At 43.4% G+C, this 19,017-nt stretch overlaps 1 protein-coding gene across 1 annotated transcript in view; it reads left to right on the top strand.

Annotated features, from left to right (window-relative positions):
* Positions 1-535: 535 nt before the first annotated feature.
* SLC9A4 (solute carrier family 9 member A4) overlaps positions 536-19,017 on the top strand; it is a 62,279-nt gene continuing 43,797 nt past the window's right edge. Inside the window, exons 1-2 of the mRNA XM_059407861.1 lie at positions 536-797; positions 7,331-7,794. Coding sequence (XP_059263844.1) covers positions 542-797; positions 7,331-7,794 — 720 coding nt within the window. The 5' untranslated portion in view covers positions 536-541. The remainder of the gene's footprint in view (positions 798-7,330; positions 7,795-19,017) is intronic.

A 19,017-nucleotide genomic window follows, 5' to 3' on the forward strand; every position in this document is an offset into this window, starting at 1 on the left:
GCAGCCTTGCCCATTCAAAACAAGTACGAGAGCAGGGGGAGGAGAGAAGGAACAGGTGCAGGACAGGTAGCTCCTTACTGAGACCTGGTGGAGAGGGAAGGATCGCCTTCCTAGTCAGAAGGACTCCAGTGATACCTGGAACGCACACCGTGGTGTCCTTCTTAATTTTCACTCACAAGATGAAACCAGTGTGCCGTGAAGTGAGGAAACAGCTTTGAATGAAGACATGTTTTTCCCCTTCCCAAACTGTTCTTCAAATCACGATCGGATGAAGGTCACACAGGTGACTTGGGCTTTACCGGGTCTACTGAATGACTGACGCCTTGGCCAGAGGCTCAGTTGTCTGGACACAAATCCTTTAAAGGTGATTTGAAAACATCGACACTCAGAATACCATGGCAAGCTCGGACTCTTCCTGGAATGACCCACAGACTGTATGTATATTACCTTTGACCCAGGAAGACGCCTCTGTGCTCTAGAAACCCTCCTTGCGGCAGATGTGTGGCACACAATCGCACACGGGGTAGGAGAAGCCCACAGCATGGGTTTTCCAATGCTTGTGCCTTTCAGTCCTTGGAGCTGGTTGCTACTGCTGGTGGCCCTCAAGTGTTCTGAAGCATCTTCAGATTTGAACAAATCCACAAATTCCACTGCCCAGCATGAACCTAATGTTCGGTTTGCGGCTGCCAGCTCAGAGGCCGATGAGAAGATATCTGTTTTTGCCCTGGATTATGACTACGTACAGATTCCTTATGAGGTCACCCTCTGGATACTTCTAGCATCCCTTGCAAAAATAGGTAAGTCCCCCAGATGCCTGGTTGTGGGAGTTGTTCTCCACGTGAGGTAATATATGTGAACTTTCACATACATTTCACTTGTAGGTGGTGAACTACATGGATTTTAATGGTTACTGCTATTAGATTAAAAAAATCTGTTCCTTTGAGTCAAGGGAAAGTTGTAACTGCTTTTTATGAAGCCATGTAATACCTCAGGATTGTGCTTTGAAATTTGAGCAGATTTCTGGGTCCTGGGTTGTTTTGATTTCTTCTTATTTCAGGGTGACAACTATGGGACATTATTTGGCATGTAAAAATCTCGAGTTCTATGCATTAAAAACTAGGGAATAAGGCATTAGACCTTGGAATGATACCCATTGGAAATTTCAGGAGCACATAATGATTCTTCTGTAAAATAGTCTTCCTTCATTCTTGGCCATGTAACTGTGGGTTTCATCAATGACTCCCATTGTTTATTCTTTAAAAGTGACATGTGCTCCTTGCAGAATGACAGAAAGCAAGGAACAAGACAATCACAGGCCACTCTTATATCACCCAGTGGTGGGATATGGGGGCGTAAGGGAGGATATGTCAGTAAAATACTGGTGCCAGTGGGGTACCTCTGCTTTCCTTTGTGAAATAAAGGGAGTTTCAAATTCGTGGATTAAATTCTAATCAGGATTATTTGTGCCCAAACCCAAAATAATGGTTTACACCTTGTGAACCTTTAATCCCTAACTCCGCCCCCCTTTCTCCCTAAAACCAGCTTATTCCAAAGTGAAAAACTGATACAATTATCTCAGTCACTATGCAGGACATCTCCTTTGCCTCTGTTAGGAACTTCATTACTTGGTAGATAAGTTGTCCTATTGGGATAGAATCTATGATTCATTTGGATGCTTATTTATAATTTTCCCCTAGCATGGGTGTGAAACAAGGGTTGAGCCTTGGGATCCGGCAGATAACTCCTGGGGATCAGGTCTGCGGGCTCCGACTCCCCATCTTACTCCCTCCCGGGGATGACAGGATATGAGTGTAATCTCTAGATGCCCTTCACAATTGCTACTCATTTTGAGCTAGTAAAGTGTAAAGAGAATGGAAATTGTTAATTAGAAGAACTCCTGTGTGATTTATCCAAGCATTAAATTACATAGAGGGTCTCCTGTTATTTCTCAAAAGTGCTCAAGTGAAAATGGCTTTCTGATGGGATAACATTCTCCATTCAGAGGTAGGGTTCTACCACCTTTCACGCAACTGCATGGGTGCTGGTATCGTTCGAAGTGATCTTATATGGATCTTGTCTTTTCCTGGGTGAACAGTACTGTCCCCACCCACTCCTTCCCTCTTTACAGTAAAGGAAGAAGTTGGGCTGGGAATCAAGGAACTAGAGCTGTCACTGACCGACTAGTCACATTGTCTAAGTCTTTGCTGTGAAATTATTTCTAAGACCTCCTTTTGGTGCAAATAAGGATTATCTAGTGGCAAAAAAGGTTTACATTTTATGTCAGTGAATGGTTCAATGCAGAGAGGATATATTTTATCTTGGTCTTATATTAGCATAAAACTCAGATTTTTCTTTTTAGAATATTGCCCATATCCAGACCCACAATGTCTAGAAGCTCAGAGGATGGTAAGGATGCTGTTATTCACAGGACTATGGGCTTAAATGGTCTTGATTTTCATTTTGGTGAAATGCAGCATACTTTAGAAAAAGAAAGTAACTTCAGTAGGTTATCATTTGGATCATTTTTTTTTAAAGATTTTATTTTTTATTTGACAGAGAGAGGCATACACACACACACACACACACACACACACACATAGCGAAAGAGGGAACACAAGCAGGGGGAGTGGGAGATGGAGAAGTAGCCTTCCTGCTGAGCAGGGAGCCTGAAGCGGGGCTTGATCCCAGGACCTGGAATCATGACCTGAGCCAAAGGCAAACGCTTAATGACTGAGCCACCGAGGTGCCCCTGGATCATTCTCATTCAAATACAATTTCATACTTTCTAGCCTTTAAGAACTCAGACTATTTCTATATTGTACATGAAAAGAAGGCTACATTTAGTGATTATTATTTCTTATGTCAAGTACTGGGCTCATAGTTTTCTATATGGTGGCTCATTTGCTTGGGGCAAAAAAAAATGACATAAAAGTTTCACACATGAAGAATCTATATAGATTTTTTAGATTCTGTATTGTGAAACTTGAATCAAAATATAATTAACAATATTATATTTAACATTCATTCATTTTTTTAAAGATTTTTATTTATTTATTTGACAGACAGAGATCACGAGTAGGCAGAGAGGCAGACGGAGAGAGAGGAGGAAGTAGGCTTCCCACGGAGCAGAGAGCCCGATGTGGAGCTTGATCCCAGGACCCTGGGATCATGACCTGAGCTGAAGGCAGAGGCTATAACCCACTGAGCCACCCAGGTGCCCCTTAACATTCATTCTTTCATTCAGTCATTCTGTTGACACACATTTTTTGAATACCCCTACCATACATCGTAATGACCATGGTTCCTGGCCTCAAGGGACTTAGCACAATGGGGAAAACAGATGAATCTAGCACTGCCTGGCAGGTGCTCGGACACAAGAACATCACAACTCTCCCCCAATCCTTTTTAAAACAGCCAACTCTATGTGTTATAGAAGAATATTATAGAACAAAGATAATACCGAGTCATCTCAGATTTTGTTGTTTCTTTTATTTTAGTTCCACTCCTTGGCACATTACAGAAGGGTGTTCCTTGAGTCATTGGGCAGAATGGAATGGTAGAACCATCTCTGACTTTCAGGCAGGACGTTGCTATCAGTGGCCATTTAAATTTCAGGCACTGGAACTGAAAACTCTCAGTGACAACTCAGGACGGATGCTGTGGTCCATTGTGAAAGAAAAAGAAAACTGGAGAGTGTGATGCACATGGTGTTTCTCCTTATATTGCCCTACTTTACAGTGCACAGTGCCTCTTCCTGCTACCACTGTGTAGGCGTAACTTGGCTTAGACAGGTGGATCCATTTCAGGAAACTTGATTCCTGGAAGAAGGACCAACTGGGAAGACACAGAGCCTGAGGAAATCACACTGTAGGCTCTTCCACCTCTTTTACATGTTAAAGAATTCAATGTAGTTAAAAGGAGCACGAATTGAAGAAGAGGAAGAAGGAGGAGGAAGGTGGGGAGGAGGACAAGAAAGCCGTTGTTAAGGAACGAAGAGAGCAGGACTCTGAGAATCTTGAAGGAGACCTCAAACTGGTCTTAAAGCCAATGTGTAGGCTTGTGGTTTTGGACAGTCCCTTGATACTAATATATCCTATCGTAATAACCTGCCTGCTGATTACAAATGAAATTCAAAGCTGTGATCAGGTGAACCTACAGACTCTTGGATGTCTTTTTTTTTTATTTTAATTTTTTTATTTCAAGTTTTATTTAAATTCTAGTTTATTAACATATATGGTAAAATTGGTTTCTCATAGAGAATTTAGTGATTTATCACTTACATGTAACATCCAGTACTCATCACAACAAGTGCCCATCATCCATTTAACCCATCCCCCCACCCACTTCCCTCTATCAACCCTCAGTTTGTTCTCTATAGTTAAGAGTCTCTTATGATTTGCCTCTCTCTCTCTCTTTTTTCTTCCCTTATGTTCATCTGTTTTGTTTCTTAAATTCCGCATATGAGTGAAATCATATGGTATTTATCTTTCTCTAACTGACTTATTTCACTTAATATAATACACTCTAGCTCCACCTACATTGTTACAAATGGCAAGATTTCATTCTTTTCGATAGCTGAGTAATATTTCATTGTGTATATGTGTATATGTGTGTCTGTATATATATATACATACATATATACATGTATGTATACATCTATATGTATACACGTATGTATACATATATACACATATGTGTATGTGTATATATACACATATAGATGTATACATACATGTATATACACACGTCCATCAACTTATGAATGGATAAAGAAGATGTGGGTGTGTGTCTGTACACATATACACACATATACATGTATGTATACATACATGTAAATATATAATGTATACATACGTGTATTTATATGTATGTATGTATATAGAGACACACACCCACATCTTTATCCATTCATAAGTTGATGGACGTGTGGCCTCTTTCCACAATTTGGCTATTGTTGATAATGCTGCTATAAACACTGGGGAGCATGTGCCCCTTTGAATCTGTATTTTTGCATCCTTTGGGTAAATACCTAGTGTGCAATTGCTGGGACATAAGGTAGTTTTATTTTTAACTATTTGAGGAGCCATCATACTGTTTTCCAATGTGGCTGCACCATTTGCATTTCCAGCACCCCAAAATATATAATCCAGTTAAGAAATGAGCAGAAGACATGAACAGACATTTTTCCAAAGAAGACATCCAGATGGCCAACAGACACATGAAAAGATGCTCAACATCACTCATCATCAGGGAAATACAAATCAAAGCCACAATGAGATACCACCTCCTTCCTGTAAGAATGGCTAAAATGGAATTAAAATTAAAATTCCTAAGGAGATATTCAATAGCTCACTATGGCCTGTGGAGAAATCTACATTACTTAGCCTTGAACTCAAGACCCTGTCTTATTTGGTTCAATCATCTATGGACTCTTCTTCCAGTATTCTTCCCAACTCATAAAAACTTTGCTGCAACCAGGTGCATCTCCTCAATGAATGTCAGATATATCTGACTGGGCTATTCCTGTCTCCCCTTTTTTTCCTTGGGGTTATCATCCCCATTTAAAATCTCTTCCATTCTGCTGTCCAAATATGTAAGTCCTAATCACTCCCAACAACCTGTTCAATTCCTACTTCTCATATAAAAGCTTCTCTGGTGAACATTTAACCAGATCGATCATTCATGTACACACTTATAGATTCTTCCAGCAAACAGACCAACTGTTGTGGGCAAGACACCTTGCGAAGCACTTTGGGTCAGTTGGAAGAATTTGGAGGTTAGTAGGGCAGATAAGTCATGCACAGAAAATGGTAGGAAGAGAACATTGTTAGACAGATACTGATAAAATATTACAGTATTTCAGAGGAAGGCATATGATTTCCTTGGGAAGTGGTCGGGAAAAGTTTAATTTTGAAGACCAAGAAGGACCTAAGTAGGTTGAAGAAAAGAACAATTCAGGCAGCAATAAATAAAGATACAAAAGGGGACCACAGGGAAAAGGTGTGTGGTTGGCTGTCACATAGGATGCATAAGAAGGACGATGTTGGGTGGGAGGGATACTGACTTGGAGAGAATCCTGGAGTGGCTGCTGTGCACTGATCTCTTCTCCTGTTTGGTGGCACGGTCAATGTACACTTCACTGCATTCTTATGCATTGCCTTGTCTTTGTCTTCCTATTTGTTAATGTGTTATTTCTTAAATGTGTTCAAAAAGCTGGAATTATAATAAGCCTGTTTGGTTCTCCACATCACACACAGTGCTCAGCAGTGCCACACAAACCCTCAGCTAAAAATCTGTGAGATGCTTTGTGTGCTTTGAGAGTCCTAGGTCGGAAATGGGATGAGCAGATACACATGATTTGGAAAAGTCATCTGACAGTGGAAGGTGGAATGGGCTGGGGAGTTGAAGGTGAGACAGGAGACCAGGAAGCAAGTGCAGAAGTCAGGATGGGAAATGGGGAGCCCCTACATAAAGGTGGTGACTGTATGAATAAGGAGGAGGAGATGGTCCTTAGGTGCAGCTACTGAGAGACACAGATGACGAAATAGGGAGCTGGTTGCACGAGGAGTAAAGTGATGGGGGTTAAGGAAATGCAACTTGATTTCCTTCCCTTTTTTAAAGATGTATTTATTTATTTTAGAAAGAGAGAGAGTTTGTGAGTGGTGGGAACGGTGGAGGGAGGGAATCCTCACATAGACTCCCCACTGAGCATAGAGGTTGACATGAGGGCTCCATCCCATGACCCATAAGATCGTAACCTGAGCCAAAACCAAGAGTCAGACACTCAACTGACTGAACCACCCAGGCACCCCTTGATTTCCATCGTATGCACCTGACCAGATGGCAGTGTCATTTGTTAAATGAGGAAAATACAACAAAAGACTGAATTTTCATGTATTGGCTTAGTGGAAGGTAAGTTTGGAAGAAACTGACGGTGATTGATTCTGAATGAGCCTTAGAGGGTCTAGAGCCTCTCAGGGAGCCTTAGAGCTCCTTGCACAGGAGCTTCACCTCCTTGCTCTTCTTCTCTACTGCCCTCTCAGACCCTGTGAAGTGGGGAAACAGGACAGAGGAAGAGGAGGGGACAGCAGACTAAGGACTAATATGAGACCTGCACTGAGCCTGGCCTGTTAAGTACTTGATCTGACTGGAAGCCCTGGCAACACTTCCAGTCCCTGCTGCAGATGGGGTGCTAAGGCTCAAGGAGACACATCACCCCAGGTCTCATCTGCTTGGTTTCAAAGGCCTCTTCTTCACCAGCTCCTGGTATCTTCATGCCAGAGCCATTTTATTAGCAAACATCTCAATGTAGTTCTCTGCTCTTTTCTAGGCTTTCATCTTTACCACAGACTACCAGGCCTCATGCCAGAAAGCTGCCTCCTCATCATAGTTGGGGCTCTGGTGGGCGCCATCATCTTCGGCACTGACCATAAATCTCCTCCCGTCATGGATTCAAGCATCTACTTCCTGTACCTCCTTCCACCCATCGTCCTGGAGGGTGGTTACTTCATGCCCACCCGGCCCTTCTTTGAGAACATTGGGTCCATCCTGTGGTGGGCAGGCCTAGGGGCCCTGATCAATGCCTTTGGCATTGGCCTCTCTCTCTACCTCATCTGCCAGATCAAAGCTTTTGGCCTCACTGACGTCAACCTGCTTCAGAACCTTCTATTTGGCAGCCTGATCTCAGCCGTGGACCCCGTGGCCGTGCTGGCTGTGTTCGAGGAAGCGCGTGTGAACGAGCCACTCTACATGATGATCTTCGGGGAGGCCCTTCTCAATGACGGCATTAGTGTGGTAAGATGTCAAAGCGTATCCCCAGGGAGAGCAGGGGTCAGGGTGGACCTGGAGATAGGAGTCTGTCCTCAGGGCAATGGGAGAAGGCTGAGCAGGACTGGGTCTTGGCTAGGTGGCGATAGGCTTTGGTCAATGGAATGTGACCCAAGTTCTGGTGACTTCCCTTATGACCTACATCAAGTATATAATTACTTGCTAATAGTGTTTTTCATTCAGTAACCAGATGACCTCTTTAAAGAGAGAAAAAGTAGAGGACATATCTATCATTGTTTAGTTAAACTCAAGTTTTCACTTAGCAAGAAGGAACTGCTGCCAAGGGCTCATCTGGTTTTCACACTGGGATAAACAATACTTAACCATTTTTCTTTTCTCTCATTCACTGGACCTCATCCTCCTTCTTTTTATGTCCTTTCTGTCTGTTTGTTTTTAACGTGTTGCATGAGATGACGAAGTCAAATAAAAGATGGGGTAAGAAAAAAATTGAAAAGGATTTGCAAAAATACTTTGGCTGGCATATCTGTCTTGATTGCCTGACTCCGCCAGAATATGTGAATGAGACAATTTTGCTTTAGAACTCCCGGAGAGAAGCTGAGAAAAATTTAACAGGCTGAGTCAACACATAGTGTTAAGGCCCAGAAGATATCTTTGGTGCTGGGATAGTCAGACTAGGCACTCCCACTCCTTAGTTGTGTTACATTACTACAAACCTAGACTAACACCAGGTGTTAGTCTAGGAAACTTTTGTATATAGTTTGATTTCCCTTCCTTACTTAAATTTCTATCACATCACATGATACTAGAATGCACTTTCAGTGTAGAAGGCTCAAACGGTGCAAAATTACACAGCATAAAAACACAAAAGCCTCTCCTTGTCCTTCTCCTCCCTGTCTACAGTAACTCTGATCAGTTTTTATTGGCTTCCCTGTCTTTATTATATGTGTAGATGTATATAAGTGTATATGCACACACACATATATGTAGGTCTATATTATTTTGCATAAATTGGGTGCTATTTACATGTATTGCTTAAATATAACAAGTCTTGGAATTCATTCTATGTCATTTTAATTATTAGGTAGTGTTTCACAGATTACATTGACAATAATTTATTTAACCATTTCCTCACAGATGGATATTCAGGTTGCTCCCAATTTTTCACCTTTATTTTGTTTTCTTTTTTTTTAATTTCTCTTTAAAAAAATAAGATGTTGTATTGAATATTCTTGTTTCTGCATGCATCTCTTTTTGTTTGTGAGTATTTTTATAGGATATTTTGTCAGAAGTGAAATTTCAAAAGTGAATACCTTCAAAAATTTGAAAGACGCTGCTATTTTAATCACCTCCTCTTCATGGGGTTGATGAGGGAAGGATTCCTGCCCCAGGGATAGAAGCGACAGCTCACCATAAATAGATGACACCAACTAGATGCATATACTCACAGCCCAGGGGAGGAGGACGCTGCACACAACCCAGGGCCACATGGGTGCTACACGTGGGAACAGAGGGAACAATCAGGGGTATGGGAGTAAGGCTTTGTTGTAGCAAGAAGAGAGGTGCCTCCTGGTTCCCACAGGACGGCGTGATTGGTTTGTTTTACATAATTCCACAGGCTGTCAGGAGATTGACATCGAATACTCAGGGATGAGCAGGTATGGCACCCAGTCCCAGCAGTAAGGAGGGCTATTTGGCCAGCAGACAATCAGACTGGGGAGGAAAGTTTGCAGTTACATGATTGAGGACCCTCCCAGCTTTACCAAATGACAAGGTAGCACATAACATTGGATCTTAATTTTAGGTCTTACACCATAGCTGCTAGAATTTTCTGGAAACTCCTTATGGTCTTATATTTTCCATAGACAGTGCATTAAATATTAGTATATTAAGTATTTCCTTTATTGAATCCCACAACGGACATTGCTTCTTAATGTTTTCCAATCAAATGAGCAAAAACGGGTTAGGCATGTTTGTTTAATTTGCATACATCTCTTCCATGATCTTGCATCATTAGTGTTTTTCATGTTGTGAATTGGAGGTTCATATCCTCTTACAGTTGCCAGACTTTAAAAAACAACAACAACAACTGAGGATACCCAGTCAAATTGAAATTTCACATAAACAATGAATTTTTTTAATGTGTGCCCCAGTTATTGTATGCAAATACCACATCCTGTGTGTTTTCTTTGCTGGTTTTTTTTTTTATTTTTTAATTGATTTGTAGAAACTCATTATCTAAATTTGAAACCTTTGGAGTATTACATGCAAATTAAATACTTTCTCTCATTCTGTCACTTAAAATTTTTTAGACTAAGATTTTTTTTATCTTATAAAAGTTTTAAATTATTATGAGCTCAAACCTAATGTACTCTTTTATTGCCTCTGCAATTTATATCTTGTTTGCAGAGATTGTATCTAACCAAAGAACATGCAAACATTTTTTTTTTAAGATCTTATTTATTTATTTTACAGACAGAGAGTGAATGCCAGCCGGGGTTGGGGCAGAGGGAGAGATAGAATCTCAAGCAGAATTCCTGCTGAGTGCAGAGCCTGGTGCAGGGCCTGATCTCATAACCCTGAGATCATGACCTGAGCTGAAATCAAGAGTTGGCCACTTTACGACTGAATCACACAGGCACCCCACAAACATTGTTTTGTTTTGTTTTGTTTTTCTTTTTCACCTTTTACAATTAGCTATTTAATTCATCTGGTAGACAATGCTTTATAGTGAAGACTTCATGCTAAAGTAGATAGTACAGGGACAAAAGTCTCCTAAAAAGTAATCCAAGACATCTAGTTTGGATTCACCAAGTGAAGGAGACCCATACATGAAGTTGGAAGTCAATTTATTGATTCATAATGCAAATCTCTAACCGTTTAAGAAGATGCTGAACTCATTAGGGCTCCATAGTCTTTCCTTTTGGGCAAGTTCCACAGGAAGCCAAGTTGTCAGAAACTGAGAGGGGAGGCTGGGAGTCCAGACTCCAGACTCCCGCTCTATGCCTCAGAATCACCTCGGTGATTCACCTCATGAATATCTGAATGTCCAAACCCCATCTCAGACTCTCTGAGAATGGAACCTGGCAATCCAAATTTAACAGGCACCTCTGATGATTATCGACACTTGAGAACTCTTGGTTTCCTGCCTTTAAGTTGAGAGTAGCTGCTGTATCTTGATGTAAAATAGTGCTATGTTTGGAGCAAGGGCAGCTCTCTCCTCACACTGGGCTGGATTGACTCTGAGATCCCCTTTCCTTACCCCATTCTGTCTTTAGATATTTTCATCCTTGCAGTGTTCTTACAATGGAGTAAGTGGCCTCAGCTGGGAGCCTATCCACTCCCAAGATGGCCCCTCTAAGCAATGAGGTGTTCATTTCACAGTTCACCTTCCAAAGATTTCACTTAAATCCAAGTTATTGGGTGTTACTTGCTTACTGTAACTCCCACTCCCGGCAGCGTCACTGAGGAGGCTTATCTGTGATAACATCAAAGGCACCTCTTGGCAGGCCATTCTGAGGTAATTAATTCTTCAACCTTTTCTTCACCAGTGCCTTTCCAAATATTACTTCTTGTCATTTTCCCAGAACGTGCTATTTATAGCACTGGACTCTGTTACCTCTTTGGGTTGCCTCTGAACTTGAGAATCTGACGTCCCTCTGAATTTTCTCTTGATTTTACATCTAGAGCCAATCACAGCTTGGTTTCTGGTTGGAGTTTCTTGGCTAACAAGATTTGTTTGACTTTCCCAGAGTTTAATTGTTTCCACTTGGACTATTTTTTTTTTAATGATCATTTCAAAATAAAATTGCAATTTTCAACCCACCACAGTATCTGCTGAGGGCACTGCTGTGACCTCCAGTGGGCCAAGCTGTAGTTGTGTTGGCTGCAGGGGGGTCACCCACACATCACTCCTGGGTCACTCTGTGGTCGCCCACAGCACAGTGAGTATTAAGTGTGTGCTGGGGCACTTCTGTGACCCAATGTGAAACCAGAGAAGCTCCAGGGCCAGATTTAGAAGGCAGTTTGAAAGCAACTGGTATTTAATGCAGTCTAGTTGTATTTTGAGCAAAGGCCCTTGAACTCACCCTTTCATTGAGGAAGGGGCCTTCCCGAGGGCAGCAGTCACAAGCACGCTCTTTCAGCAGAAAGTCTGAGTCATCGGGAAAGCGATCTGTGATTTGTGGGTTACATGTGACAACTCCACGGATCTTTATCCACTGAAGAGATGCTTTCTCAGTAAAGAAGAGCTGTTCTAGAATTGTCGAAATACCAATTGGACCCTCCAGGTCTCTTGTCCTACGTATTTTTCCCTCTTGCTGAACATTTCACCAGATCACACTCTTAGTGGTGGGCAAAGGGAGCAGAGACAAAACCCGAATAGCTCTAATATGATCACTAGCACCCCCGGTTGAACGACATGGCCAAAGTCATAGCAAGGGACTATATCCAGCTAGTATATCCGGGCCCTGGGTGGGATCACCTCAACCCTTATTATTTTATTAAATTCTTTCATTTTACTATGACACATGACTTAACAACTCCATTTCACAGATAAAGTTACAAGGCAAAGGAAGTTAAAGTAAATTGAACAAGGGCATTGTTGGTTAACAAAGGACAATCTGGACAAGACACACAGCTCTGCCGCATTTCAATCTTTTTCCTTGTATTCTTACCTCTTGCCTTTCTTCCTTTTCTTTTTCTTTCTTCCCTTCTTTCCCTCCCTCCCTCCTTTCCTTCCTCCCTTCCTTCCTCTCTCTTTCTCTCTAAAGATTTTATTTTTAACTGATCTCTACACCAAGCAAGGGGCTTGAACTCACAACACCGAGGGCAAGAGTTGCCTCTCTACCCACTCAGCCCATCCCTTTGAGTTTCCAACTCATGGAGTCCCAAGAGATATGAGAGAACCCATGTGTTACCACTGAGTGCCCTGGGCTCGTGTCCACTTAGCAGGGAAGCCAGTGCTCTTTGAATTGGCTAACGGGGCCGAGTCCAACTTATGGCTCCGGGAAAGGTTCTGATCATCTCTGTGTCTCATTTCTGTAAATATTGGAATGATGAGATTCCTTAGCTCCTAGGGTCACTGGAAAATTCCTATTAAACATGCATGAGTACTCAACACGCAGGGAACGTGAGTGTGTCGCAGAAACTCTTGGACACGGCATGGCTGTTGGCTTACTCTTAGTGGGCAGTCGGTTTGAAATACGGTGCTCCTTCATTTTCTGGAGGCAGATGGTTCTCCCTGAGGGAGGATTGTTTCCCCTGGTTTTCCCTGAGTCAGTCAGTTTCCTGGTCAGTTTGCTACCAAAGTCTCTTTTGTGTCTCATCTCTCCCCATCTTCCCCCTCCTCCACCTCATCTGAGAGGTCCAAGAGGCCAGCACAGGCAGGACTGACACTTGAGCCAGGGCGGAGGGTTCCAGAGCAGTCTGCTCCTGACCGGTACTCCATGCTCTCCCACCTCTCTTCCTCTCTCCCTGCGCTTTCTTTCCCTCTGACTTTCTTTCCTTTGTATTCATCTGGCATCTTGCTACGGTGGAGTCCACCCTCCAGCACAACAGAGAATGAGAGAGTAGTAGAGGGAGGCAAATGAAAATATCGGACTGAACACAGACCTCCGGCCCCTCACGTGGCTGGTGCTTCATGGAGATTTCCTTATTCAAGATTCACTGCAACCTGATGTAGCCAGCGTTGTTGTCCCCATGGCATGAAGGGACAGTATGTACGGGTTAAGAAGAGAGACACCCCCCACCCACCCCGGATTCCAACCTCCGGGTTCGCATCTCCTGTTGGTTCTTCTTGCTTCTTTGAGCCTCTGAATTCACAGATCGCCAGGTGCTTATGGTTCTTCATTGTTATTTTTATTATAAAGACACAGATGGTCTGGAAGTTGTTTTTTGGATACAATTTATTCTATGTGGTTCAGGAGCCAAGAGACAGAATGAAAAGTTGCCCTCCCCCTGCTTTTCCAGCCTGGTTTTCTAAGGCAGAAATCCATAGCACCAGGTTCTTCACAGAGAGCTTTTGCCTTTCGTTCAATTTACCCCTTTGTTTATTATGCATGCTTGTTGCTGGCCTTAGATCCTAAATTGCCGGCCCCCTTATGCTAGAATTCCCTGCCCTCCTCTCATCCCATCCTGCCATCCCTTTGCCAACCTAACTTGGCAAACTATTTGCCAGGTGAACCCCGTGATTCCGCTCCTAGCAGCTCCTGCCATTATTCCTATGACCTTCGGCTCATGTCAGGGTCCTGGAATCGAGCCCCAAACTGGGCTCCCTGCTTCTCTCAGCAGGGAGCCTACTTCTCCCTCTCCCTCTGCCTGCTGTTCCTCCTGCTTTCTCTGTGTCAAATAAATAAAAATAGAATCTTAAAAAACAACAATGATGAAAGGACCAGGTTCTGAGAGTTTGGGGGTTGGTGAAAGTGGAGATTTAGGGATGTGGTGTGTCTGGAGAGAGCATGGAAGCTCCCCACACTGTCCCTGTGCCTTACCCTATGCACCCCTCCATCAGGCTGTTTCTGAGTTATAACCACCTATACCAAACTGGTAATCTGGTCAGTAAAATGCTTCTCTGGAGTCTGGAGGGTGAGTTCTGTGAGCCATTCTGGCACATAAATAGAATCTGAGGAGGGGGTGGTTGGAACCTCCTTTTTATGTTCAGCTGATTAGAGACACAGGTGACAACTTGGACTTGTGATTGCCATCTGGAGTGCAGGTGGGGAGGACATTCCTGTGGGACTGAGTCCTTCACCTGTGGGGTCTGATGCTATCTCCAGTTGAGTTAATTGCTCAGAGTTGTGGGATTAATCACACTCATAGCTACTGGTGTCAGAACTGGGTGTTAGTAATAACACAAGTCCACCTATGTGAGTGCTTCTGAGTCAGGAATCTCCTCACACCCTAGGTGATGCCACGTTACCCAGTCGATCAGGCAGTCTAAGCTTTTCCTAGAGAAGTGCTGTGCGCAAACTTGACTCTTTAGTGGGCATGGTAGGCATTATTTTCTTGTCCTCTTTTTACCTCCTTATTTCCTTATTTCAACTTATTCAGGCTCCTAGGATAGGAAGTGAGAGGCTCCACATACAAGTATACAGTTTCCTCTGGCCAAGAATATAGGGAGCTCAGGGTAGAAGACAGAGGCAAAACTTACAAGTTGTACAATCTTGAGCAGGTGGCTCAATCTATTTGCGTCTCCATTTTCCTGTGTGTACAATGGGATAACTGATCTCACCTCAGAGAGCGGTTTTGAGGAGGATATGAAAAAATACACAAAGATGTCTGGCACATAGTAGTTAATGACTAAATGTCCCTTTGTCCTTCCCATATTTGAAGGGAAGTTCCACACAAGAAAGGCAATCTGGTTGGCATCTGTTGGCATAGAAATGGGAAGAAGCCCTGAATCACAGACAAACTGGGCCCTGGAGCCTTGGCTGGTTGGGTGTAGGTGCCTGGGGAGTGAAATTTACTGCCCCCGCCCTTGCAAGGGCTCAGCAAGTGCACCGGAGCTGTGAGACTCCTCCCCCATGGCTGCTTCTGACCCACCAGTGGTGGGGAGAGCAGGTGTCTGGTGCTCGCCCAGCCAGGGGCCCAAGCAATTTCCTTCAGACATGTGCTTTCCACAAAACATTTGGAAGTTAGCCCACAGCTTTCACTGGCAGTGAAATATAGTGCTGACTATGAGGTGCAGGAGTGGGCACACGCCTGCACACGTGTGATGCAATGGCAAAAAGAACTTGGGATGAAACAGGATGTTGGAGAGGTCACAGATTCACCAATCTGGAGGAGGCAAATCTGACTCCTAAATGTCCCCAATTGGGTGACATCGTTACCTCCCAAATATCCTATAGACTATTGTTCGCCAGCAGCCTGAAAGATCTGTCCCCTAGATGCATGTCCCAATTCAGGAGCTTACGCAGTACAGGGACAGAGAGGGACACTGCAATCATTATTTCACTGGAATTCCTCAAACTTGATTCACATACACTTGTTTGGTTCATTTTCTTTGGGTTGAAAAAACAATGATTGCAGTGGGAATTGTGTAAATCGACTTTCCTCCAGCCTACGCCGTGAGCCCTTTAGGGGTGGTTAGAGCTCCCTCCAACTCCCAAGTGCAGGAAAAAAGAACAAAGCCTCCCTGGTTGTCAAGTTGTCCTTCCTTTGTCAGGAGGGTGGTTGAACAGCTGTGGAAATGAATTTGGAAAAGAAACACTTGGGGAGAAAATCAAACTCTGTAAGCCTTTAGAGAACAAGCAGAATGAGCACAGAAAAGCATGGGCAAGCACTTCTTTCAGAACCATAACGACCACGCACTGCACAGCGACTGCGCTAAGTGCCCGGATGCAGGAGCTCAGGAACGTTGTCTCAACCTTTGATGAGCCACCAGCTATCAACATTTGCCTTGTTTCTTCTTAGCTGTAAATTCTTTTTCTTGCCCTACAACCAGGAACCTGCCTGTTCTTCTTTATTGTCTTTTTTCCGTTTGTCGATTTATTTTAGAAAGGAGAGCCTGCACTTGGAAGTGGGGGGAGGGGCAGAGGGAGAGACTCTCAGACAGAATCCCTGCTCAGCGTGAGCCCCACTTGGGGCTCCATCGCCCAATCCTGAGATCATGATCTGAGCTGGCCCTGAAATCAGGAACCCAAGAAACCAGAGACCCGAAACCAAGAGTTGTTTGCGCAACCAAGTGAGCCACCCAGGTGCCCCCTTCTGTTTCTCTTACTGCCCTTTCAAGCCATAGAGATTTCTTAGGAAATTACATAATTCATTAATAAAAGTAATTGACTTGGGAGAAAAGCCTGGAACTACAAAGAGAGTTTCCTAGTTCAGTGGTTTTTAATGGAGCCCACCCTCCTGCATTCTCAAGGGTGAGTTGGGTGTGTCGGGCTGTGGTTGGGAAAAAATATGCTCAACGTCAGGTGAAAAGCCCCACGAGTTGGCTGACAAAGAGTTTCCCTATAGCTTCCTAAATGATTGTGTAAGGTGAACAGTAGGTCCAGCAGAACCTGTTGCACAAGGCTGCTCTGTGACGTGATACCCAGATGGTGGCCTGGAGGGGTGAAGCCATGGGTACTGTCTGGACTGTCTTTCTCCAGATTTTACTCCTCACAACCTAGGACCAGCTATGGTCCTTAGTAAGTAGGAGACTCACAGCCTGGGAGAAAAACGGAGAGATCATGAAACCCAGAGCCTTAATTTTAAGGATGCAAGTTCAGTACTGTTTGAGCCAGAGAGCTCCTGAATTCGAATCATCTATTTACTCCTCATTCTTTTATTCACAAAAAAACTATTACTGAGCAACCCCTTTCAGTTTCTGAAAGTTCAGTTTCTCCAAAGAAGCCAATCACTGAGCTTGTCTCCAGTGAATTTAAATCTACTGGTCACAGCTGATGTTTGCTTTTATAGTTAATAAAATTTCTGAGGTTAATAGCCTTTAAGTGACTTTTCCTGCCATGTTGGTGTACTAACACCAGATGGTGAAAGATAGCCCTGTGGGCATTTGCTCTAAGCTGATGAGAGGGCGGGGGAGGCTAAGCTGAGGTAGACTTTGGAGTGCTAGGCTTCGACCTTCCTTGGATGGTAGTATGGGTGAGGAACAGGTGTTGGTAGGGGCCACGTGATGACTGTTAGGTGAGTTTTGACCTGCTGAGCTTGAGATAACCTATAAGCCATTGAAAAGAATTTTCCCTGAGTTTTACAAATAGGAGTCTGGAGGAGGGGTGCAGGATCTAATGGACGTGCATGCTTGGAAGCCATTGGCAGGTAGGTGGTAATTGTAGCTTTGAAACCTGGCAGCCCTCCTTCCTACCATTCTTCGGGCTGAGAAGAATTTTCAGGCTTTTTGTATGAAAATGAATTTCTCAAAGAAGCTTCTTTGCTGGGCCCCCTACATCAATAAAGTCCTGCTGCTCACACTTCTCTTTATTAAATCTTCTGACATCTCTTCAGGTCATCTTCTTGGCCTCTGTTCTCTGAGGTTCTAAGCAACATGTATTCAGGGATATCCATCCTAGGAGAGCTGGGAAATCCCGTGTTAAGTGTCCTGTCTGGGGTTGCTGATCATCTCTTTCCTTTCTTTAGGAGTGAGGCTGAAGCTTCCTCCATTCTGTCTTTTATTTTATATCATTATGCAGTGCCTTTAGGTCATTGCTGTGTTCCTTAGTTGATTTCCTTTACCCGTCAGAACCAGCGGTTGTTAAGGAAATGCTCTATGACAGAGTTTAATGTGTCCATGACCCTTCAAACAAAAGAGAAAATTAGCTGGGCTTATTATTTAATTTCCTGTAAGGTCGTTGGGTACAGCTCCCTCTGACAGTCTTTGTACCTGTCCATTATCTGATGGAGAGAAGGATCCTCTTTACTGTGATTCTGAAATTTCAATGCTTTTCACATGTATGTGGAGTCAGGAATTAGTTAGGCTTTTTGTTTTTAAGGAATCGAGTTTATGGCAAACTTAAGGAATGAGATTAGTTAAAAAGACATACACAAAGTCATCAGGAAGATAGAGATCCCAAAGTAGTCTGTTAGGGCCACCATAATAAATAGCACAGACTGGGGGGCTTACACCAGAGAAATGTATTTTCTCAGACTTCAGGAAAAGTCCAACACCAAGGTGCTGGTTGGTTTGGTTTCTGGTGAGACCTCTCCTCCTGGCTGGCAGTTGGCTGCCTTCTGGCTGTGACTTCATGTGGCCTTTCCAGTGTGCGCTTTCTTGGTACCCCTTCTTTTTCTTGTAAGGACACCAGTCTTACTGGATTAGGACCCCTCCCTTATGATCTCATTTTAACTTAATTACCTCTCACTAGACCCAATCTCTTATTCACTCATATTCTGTAGTACTGGGTGTTAAGACTTCACATAAATTTGAGGGGGACACAATTCAGCTCAGAGAAGACCCATCAGGAAGCCTTCAGGAAATGCTTTACTACCAGGCCTCATAAAAGCTGTACCTGGAACCAAGCTGGTTTTAGGGGTTTCAGAAGTACCTAAAGTTCAGGAAAAGAAACAAACAAACAGAAAAGTAAAATCAATGAATCACTGAAGTAGTCGTTAGTGTAAGTTTATTGTGTATAGACACAAAAAGATGTCTGCAAACCAGGAGCACTCAAACCAAAACATGGGAGCGCCTGGGTGGCTCAGTGGGTTAAGCCGCTGCCTTCCGCTCAGGTCATGATCTCAGGGTCCTGGGATCGAGTCCCACATCGGGCTCTCTGCTCAGCAGGGGGCCTGCTTCCC

Source organism: Mustela nigripes, chromosome 7, assembly GCF_022355385.1.
Source record: "Mustela nigripes isolate SB6536 chromosome 7, MUSNIG.SB6536, whole genome shotgun sequence".
Lineage (NCBI taxonomy): Eukaryota > Metazoa > Chordata > Mammalia > Carnivora > Mustelidae > Mustela > Mustela nigripes.